General features: G+C 35.0%; 1 protein-coding gene across 1 annotated transcript; it reads left to right on the top strand.

The window, feature by feature from the left end:
- The first annotated feature begins 216 nt into the window (after nucleotides 1-216).
- LOC129317400 (phytochromobilin:ferredoxin oxidoreductase, chloroplastic-like) lies at nucleotides 217-8,561 on the top strand. The gene is made up of 4 exons (XM_054961730.1): nucleotides 217-577; nucleotides 2,639-2,755; nucleotides 4,607-4,701; nucleotides 8,465-8,561. Exons 1-4 carry the CDS (start codon nucleotides 374-376, stop codon nucleotides 8,559-8,561), a joined length of 513 nt encoding a protein of 170 aa, XP_054817705.1. The 5' UTR covers nucleotides 217-373.
- The last annotated feature ends 180 nt before the right edge of the window (nucleotides 8,562-8,741 follow it).

Below are 8,741 nucleotides of genomic sequence, written 5' to 3'. Positions count from 1 at the left end.
GAAATTGATGAATTTAGGTAATTTTTTTTGTTTAGTATTTTTATTTATTTTATTATTTTTTTGTAAAATATAAACTGTTTTTATTTCTAATAAACTTTGCATAAATTGATTAACATCAAATTCGGAATATATAAATCCCTGAATTTTGGTTTGGTTTCTAATAATTAAAATTAAAAATGGTTAAAAATCTTGATAGGAGCCCCCTCCCTGCACAGACTTCAGAGTTCAAAGTCTCGCGACACAATCCCACAAAGCTTGCCATCACCCAGTCTCTGGAATGGTAATTCCATTGAAGGAAAGTCGAAGATAGTGAGTTTCAAATTTTCTGAAGCGAAACTGCGAAAGCTTAACAATCTCACAGAGCCTTCACTCAATGGAGATTGGCTCTTCCCCCTCAACCTTCTGCTTTCAACCAGCACTCCAACCACTGATTAAAACTGGTACTAGTGTTTCTACTTGCTGCTGGAGGAACAGAAGAGTTCTCGTACAGAGCTTGCCAGTCTCTTACCGGAAGTTCGTTGACTTCGCTTTGGAAGAAACCAGACACCACACTCATTTGGTTCCTTCGCCTTTACAGGTATGGCTTGGATATCTGAACTACTTTGGATTCCATCCTGTTTCTGATTCATCTTACGGTTCTTGAACTGGTTGTAGTTGATTGTTAAATTGGTTCTTAATGCTGGTTTTTGGCTTGGCGTTGAAGTTGAAACCAAGTATAAGCATTTCAAATTGGTAAGATTTTGAACTTAGGACTATGGGATACCCTAAACAGATAGTATCGATTGAATTGTCAAATAATTCTTTGCTGTCAGAATGAAAAAAAAAATGAATGATTTTTGGTTGCAGATATATGGACACCGGACACCAAATTTCGTAATGCATCTATGCTTGATTGATTTACGCTCTCTGTGAGTTACGCTTGCTACCAAGGGGTAATATAGAGAAGAAATAAAGACGATATAAATTTGATACGTTGTTCTCGCAAATGTCTTTGGTGTTGGCTTTTAAAAATCTCTTGGTCAATGCTGAGACCTTCCAAAGGTTGTTGAATTAGTAATAGTTGTGACACTAGTGCGCGTTCTTACTTCCAGAATGTTTAAATGATGCAAAATGATTCAACCAATCATTTTTTCTACTTCAATCCTCCCTTTTGTTATTATGTTGGTTACATTTATAGAGTATTGATGCTCACTCTTGGTTATTTATATTGTCTAAATATTTGCCTTAGAAACTTGATTATTGATGATTCCAATCATTATGGTGATTAGTGCCCATGATAGCTTCTTTATGAGTAAGTAGATATATATTCAATTTAATGTTAGTGCAACACAGAATTCTATGAAGTACTAAAACTTAAAAGGGTGGCTGTGTCCAATGTTTGGGCATCGATGCTCATAACGTGATCATACTCTTGGTAGAATGCTACTTCCTGTTTTTAAATCTTAGTCATGGAAAATGATCCTGAGGTCCCAAAAGATCAATGTGATGCCAGTTAGGTCCCAAAGAATTATACTAAAACATGTGATAGAAAATATGGGAGACATTATTCTAAAAAAAAAAATAAAAAATAAATTCTCTTTATGTTATTTTAATATTTTGTAAGAAGGGAAATCTAAAGCCAAACTTTGTATGGACAAGGTGTTAAGGTTTCTTTTGTGTTCTTTTGTAAGAGAAAATCTGAAAGTTAGCTCTATATGTAGATATGATTAAGGTTTTCTTATTTAGGCATTAGAGTTTTGTTAAATAGACTTGGTTGCACTTGCAATGGACACACTTGATAAATGAAAATTGTGATTGAATATTCAGATAGCTTTCCCCTCTCTCTGCATTCTGCCTCTCCCTCATGCTCCCCCACTGTTCTGTCTTCATCTTCTTCATTTCTTTCTCCCTGTTTCTGGTTTCTCTCTGCTCTCTCCCTCTATTCAGATCTGTGCCAGTGTGTGTTACATCAACATGATTTGCTAATATTGATTCAGATTGTTGCAGATATGAAAGTTTTAGTTGCAAATTAGGCATTAAAGTGGCATGAGTCACTTTTAGTAGCTTACAATTGAGACTCTCATATTTGCAACTATTTGAATATATATTTGCAACCCATCTTTCAACAAAATTGCTTGGGACTTAACTATTATTAAATTGAACTTTTATGACATAATTGTCATTCCCTCTTTTATTATAGCTGAACACCTCATGGGCATTTGTTATTAGTGTTTTAGAGAATTCCTAAACACATTTTGTTGATGAGATTTTACAATTGAACATTGAAATAAATAATCACTCTGGTCAACATTTCATTTCTACTTTTAATTTCTTAAAATTAAAGTATATTTCAAAATTGTTTCATGACTTGTCCTTATTTTTCAGTTTTTGTTGCATTGGCTTGTTCGTCAAGAAGTGTCCTGTTCCTTCCATTGTATTCATGATTGTTTCTCTTTGAAATGTATTTTATGCCTTTTGGAAACCCATGGTCGTACTGAAATGTTTCACTTGCTTGAATTTTAGTTAGTGCACTGGACGATGTTTTAGTTTACTAAATTATAGGTACAGTCTATGGTTTTGGTTACTGGATTTTGGTATAGTATTTATGAGTATCCTGTCAACATTAACAAATGCTTACTACAATAATTTGTCTTACTAGGAAAAATTCAATTCTATCAATTCTAAGGATGGCAAAGGAGTGCTTCATATGCTGTCCTTTCAAGCTGCCAAGATTAGGCTTCTGCGAAGTTTGAGCATTGAAACTGAAACAATGCAGGTATTCCTTTTCTATTTAGTTAGGAAATGACATACCTTTTCTTTGGTTTTAAAGTGCCCCAAAATACTAGATAACTTCAGGATTCTTCTAAAGATAGTTACTTTTACTTTTGAAGTATTTCATTGAAAATGTTACTAAATTTGATGGTGTACATGGAATTGATTTTCACTACCATCTAACGAATGCTTTTGTTGTGGCTGGTAATTTATTATAGCTAGAATTATTGATCGCCCTCAATATTTATATTCCTTGCTGTCAATCCTTGTTTACCCTTTTGACCTGATCAATGAATTAATGAATGCCAAACAACTTTAAAGGTTCATCTGAAACAATTTGATGAAACCAGCTGCATAAAATTATATCATCGATCATTACAACCAGGGTGTAGGTCTAAGTGAGGAATTACAGAACGCTATAATTCTGGAAATTGAAGATGGCAATATCCTCGGCAAAACTATCTCTGCTTCCTATGCATTTGAGAGGCATAGGCTCTTCCAAATCCATCCCAAAATCTTCCTCACAAACCACCTTTGTGCAAAAACTATTCTCATTTCACCTCTAATGGTGAAAACAAGAAAATTCCCAATTGTCCTTAAATTAAGTCTTGGTATTTGGCTTTCTCTTGAGTAAGTGAATTGAGGCCCATTTCCATCATTACTCCCTACAAGAAAAATCCAAAAAATTAAGTGTCACCTTGTCCTCAAGGTGAAAGAAGGAAGACTGCTGCTGAATCACATAACAATTTTACAAAGTCTCATCATACTCAGGCAAGCCATGCCATTTGATGAGAATCTCCACTTGGCCATTGGTAAGGTGCCGAGCCTTTAAAACTGCCTTGGGTGAACCCTGTAACTCCACATGATCTGTTAAAAATGGAGGTAAAGACTGTGGAACTACAGAAGATGGTGGACATTTCCCAAGTTGACAAGTATGGAAAACTGGGTGAATACTCTCAGCATACTATAATTCTGGAAATCAATTATTACAACACTCTCAGCAAACTATCTCAGCTTCCCATGCATTCAAGAGGCATAGGCTCTCTCAACACTATCCCAAAATCTTCCTTACCTCCCCCCCCAACTAAAAAAAAAAAAAAAAAAAAAACAATGCGTTGTTCTCTATATACTTGCTGATGGCAATACTTCAAACTTCATCTACAGTTTCTCAAAAATCCCGACCTTTCTATTATCATTTAGGCATCCCTTCTCACCTGTCAAAATTCCTAGTGCTTGATTTGACAGTGGTGCTCCTTGCTGGATTTAATTTTCCATAATACCATTTTCATCATCTAACGTGAGGGATGTATCTTGATTGAATATGCATTTGGGGAATATAATTACAGAGGATTACAGTAACCCATTATTTCTCCTGGTCACACTCTTTATACAAAGCATCACATTTCATCCTTGTCACTGGTGTTAACCCCTACTCTCCATTTCTATTTCTAATTACAAAGATTGTGGCAATCTTTGCAATTAGAAATAGAAATGGAGTGAGAGTAGGGGATAACACCATTAACAAGTATTATGTGTGTATGTATGAAAGATCACAAGAAAATTGTTAAAATGAAAACAGAATATAATTATTTACTTTGTGGAAATCTTAAATGTTTCACCGTGAAAAATTGAACCCATAAGAGAAGAAAAAAGTCTCCAAATTTTCTTGCCTTCATATGAACTAGGACCAATTTTGAAGTTCTAAATGAATGAAAGAAAAATAAATAGAAGTCCTTGTTGAAGTGTTATGTGTCTTCTTGCCTTTGGGCTGAGTTATAAATTATTTATGCATGGTACATGCTGCTTGTTTTCTTCTCAATGAGCTTATAACTTTGTCTTGAACCCTTTTGTGCAGGTTCTGGATTTTGCTGTCTTTCCAAAAGTAGAATATGATGTGCCCATATTTTGTGCTAACTTTTTCACCAGTGGCAGATCAAACATAATTGTGTTGTGAGTCAGCATATCCCCTGTTACTGAGTGTGCTTTTTGTAGTTGTAGAACCTTCCTCCATATTGTTGGGCAATAATTATTATTATTATTTTTTTTTACTATTTTTGTGGTTGATGAATTTGTTCCTAAGCTAATGGAACTTACTTCAAGTCAATGCAATTGTTTCCTGTTCAAGTGTAGTTTTCTAATGTATACAATTCCCTTGGGTTGAACTCCTTTTAAAATAAGTTTTGTTCACTTTTAACTTTCTATTATCATTTGTTGCATAGCTTTTAACTTATAGATAATTCGACTGTAGGAATCATATGGCATGGAACTTTACATCATTATTTGGGTGTAGGGTGCTTATATATAGGGGAGAATGACATTTGGGTCCCAAAGGACTGATTTGATGATAGTTAGGTTCTAAAATGTTTTGAAGGAAGATGGGTTGCAAATATCTATTCAGAAAGTGCAAATGAGATTTTTCCCTGGGCCTGTAGTAGAATCTATGGGAAGGTAAGTGGTGTAAAGCAACCTCTAGGATAAGAGAATTATCCTAAGATTCCTAGCTGTAAGGGAAAGAAGTGGCTTGTGAGTGGATTTTAGGTGCAATTAGAGTATAGGCAGTGTTGTTGTAGCTCTTTGGTCTTCAAATTTTCCAATTTTGCTAGAGAGTGGGGAGTTGAGTCTCTAGCAAGTAATAGGGAGGATTGAGAGCTAGAAGCATTGCCATGTGTGTGTAGTTTTGTTTTGTTCTTGTATTTCTATAGTTTTTGTGTTTGCGACCTTTGTATCAATGGTGTATGATGGATATGGGATTGGCTTGAATCATTATTTCTTTTGTAATCTGATTTAGTTATTCAATAAAATTATTACCCACCACAAGTTATTTCCATTATCTCGATGTCTATTTTTTGGTTTTCATTTGTTATTTTCTCCTTAGAGTTGAGGGCTCTAGAGATAAAATGGCCTCCAACATCTCAGCTGATTGCTTTGCTAGTAATAAAGTTGGTTGCTTGAGTTGGGCAAGCATTTGGGCCTTACTTACATGGTAAATAGCATTTTCCCATCAAATTTAGGGTTCTTCCCCAACTAATTTGTTTGACTCAATCCACCACCCAAACTGCTTCTCCTCTTTTGGTCACTCACCATCAAAGAATACACACTTGATTTTGCTCTTTGGCTGCACCACGGTGCTCTGTCCGGCATCATGCTCCTCAAGCTCCCTTCTATGGTCCTACTTAAGCCAATGATTCTTGGCTATAGGTTGGGGTGAACTCCCTCTTCAATTCTTCCCCTACCTTTTCACCATATTCCAAGGACCATGGCCATGATACAAGCTTCAACTAAGGTATCCCTTCTTCGTTTCTCACCTTCTAGGGTTGGTGTCCTTTGTCATCTTTGTTCTTCTCATCTCTCTCTTCTTCAGCTATCTCATCTTCTATTTTTTCCTTCAATCCAGTACCCTCTTCTTTCGTATCCTCATTTGCTCCAACATTTTTTTCTCCTCAACTTGTGCCTCAGCTTCAACTTCAAACTCCTCCTTGGTTTTTCTTAACTCTTCCTCCATTTTTCTACTTTCTTTCCAAACTTCTATGGTGTCTATAATGTTATCCTCATTCATTCTCAATATCTATGTTCTTCTAGAGTGATCACCATCTCCTCCCCAAGATTGTACTACTCTCATACCAAATGGTAGAGCCCTCAACTCTAAGGAGAAAATAAAAAAAAACACAAAAATAGACAAGAAGATAATGGAAATAACTTGTGATGGATAATGCTTTTACTGAATAACTAAATTAGATTACAAGGGTAATAATGATTCAAGCCAATCCCATATCCCTCATACACCTTGATACAAAGATTGCAAACACATAACAGTGACAAAAATACAACAGAACAAAATACACACACAAGGCAATGCTTCTGGCTTTCGAAAGGCCAGATCTCTCTCAATCCTCACTATACTTTTAAAAGTTTGAACTCCCCTCTCTAGCAGATTTGGAGAATTTAAAGACTAAAATGTTACAACAGCACCGCCTACACTCGAATTGCATCTAAAATCTACTTGCATACCACTTCTTTTTCCCTTACAGCCAGGAATCTTAGGATGATTCTCTTATCCACTGGAGTTGCTCTTTCTTACACCATTTCCCTTCTCATATATTCTGCTATATGCCCTAGGAAATGATTTGTAAATCTTCCTTGAATCTTCTGCTCTATCAAAATCACTGAGAGCAAGGGCATTTAAGTCCTTCAAGTCACTCTCAGCATTTAAGACTCATATTTGCAACTCATTCTCCTTTATAATGTTTTGTGATCCAATAGTCAATAAATTGGTGTTTTGGAGCCTAACTGTCATTCTGCCTATATTCGACCAGACCAAAATGTCAGTCTCATTAATTAAGTAAAAGAATTAGTGTTATTGGTAGCCCTGAGTGAACTGAGCGAAAATAAATATCATATTTACAAGGCATTAATTAATTATTACCAGCCGACTTTTGTGAAAGAAAGTGCCATTATTCTTTGGAGAAGGTTCAAACCTCTTTTTTATCAGTTTATATTTGAAAATATCTGAATGGATTTTTTTATTTTTGGAGAAGTTTATTTTGATGTGGTTCAACACTTGATAGGTATTAAGAAGGCTTAAAGTGGCTCCCCTATTTCATGTTGACTTTTTTCTTTTTCGATTGGATTATCAAAACCCTCCTTTTATTTTTGTTTTCCCTTCCAGTTCATGTTTCTTTCCCATTCTTGTTAGTATATTATGTGACTTTTGTTAATGTAATTAGAAATCGTAGTTCTTCTATTGTTTTCTTGTAACTATAAGTACAGGGTCTTAAAGAGAGTGAAGAAGTTTTTGTCCTAATAATCAGAACTCCTACATGCAACCATCACAATCCAACTAGCAATGCTTCTTTGACTGTTTTTATCAGTTAGAGTTTGCATAGATTGACTTAGATTATGTAATTCTGTATAATCAAAAGATTATGAAAAATCCCTTGCTTGTTTCTATTCTTTTTCTACCATATTTAGAGAATTCACCGTCATACTAGTCAGTCTTGGTATGTATTTTGTGAAGATGACTATTTGACTTTACCTATTTTTTTTTTTCCCACCCCAAAGAAATTGGAGCACTATAATTATGAGTGGCAAATCACAAGAATGTGACTTCATGTGGACTTTAGTTTTCTAATAATTTGCTTGATCTAGCATTATAGTTTTTACTAATGAACTTCTTTATACTGTGTATGAACACTTTAAAATAGTGTATGAAGTTGTTAATACGTTTTCCAAATTGAATGTGTTAACTTCGAAGTATTCAAGTTCAGAGGGAACTCTATAACTATAGTGACAAATAAAAGCCTTTGTTGTCTCAGCAACTACAAAACACGAGTGCCTAATTTGTGCAATATGACTTCATTTGTTGTACTTTCATTTTGGGTGCAATGCTTTCCCCTCAATTCCGTTTGCATCTATACATGTGATTTACATCATCAAAACTTGGTCAAAACAATGTAACTGTTAAATCATAAATCTAAATTTTGGAAGTGTTGCATCTACTAAGTTAATGAAGAATAACCTGACATCTTGCTGGATTCCCTCCTTTTATGGTTGACAATGAGCATTTAACACTGTGCTTCCCCTTTATTTTTCATGCTCTGATGGCATTGGCAATATTACAAGAGTTCTCCTCTTTCCTTCTAAGTTCAAACATTATAAACAAATTACAGTGTTTTATGTGGAGCGCTAACTCTGGAGCATAGCATTAAAATTACAGGGACCTTAACCCACTGCATGATATTATCAATCAGCAGGATTACAAGGAAAAGTACTTTAAACGCTTAATTCCCCTTGGCCTCAATATTCCGAGGTAACTACAAATATATAGTTTGGCATGTTTCTCAAGTTCATCTTTGAATCTGTTTAACTTAACACTTCTTTGACTTCTTTCTATAATGATCTAGGTTTCTTAACAGAACACAAATTTCATGCAGCTTTTACCATGGGGAGGGAAGCTCACAAGCGAGTCCCTACAATTTTTTTCACCCATTGTC

Source organism: Prosopis cineraria, unplaced genomic scaffold (genome assembly GCF_029017545.1).
Source record: "Prosopis cineraria cultivar Desert tree isolate PC_DT_omini unplaced genomic scaffold, ASM2901754v1 PC8, whole genome shotgun sequence".
Lineage (NCBI taxonomy): Eukaryota > Viridiplantae > Streptophyta > Magnoliopsida > Fabales > Fabaceae > Prosopis > Prosopis cineraria.
Note: the sequence above shows the minus strand (reverse complement) of the source record. Positions and strands in the feature narration are given on the sequence as shown.

Excerpts from the sequence above, each read along its gene's own strand:
- LOC129317400 (XM_054961730.1), top strand. The coding sequence starts at position 374 with ATGGAGATTGGCTCTTCCCCCTCAACCTTCTGCTTTCAACCAGCACTC. Across the intron at positions 2,756-4,606 it reads TTGAAACTGAAACAATGCAG|GTTCTGGATTTTGCTGTCTT; the intron begins GTATTCCTTTTC and ends CCTTTTGTGCAG. Across the intron at positions 4,702-8,464 it reads AGATCAAACATAATTGTGTT|GGACCTTAACCCACTGCATG; the intron begins GTGAGTCAGCAT and ends TTAAAATTACAG.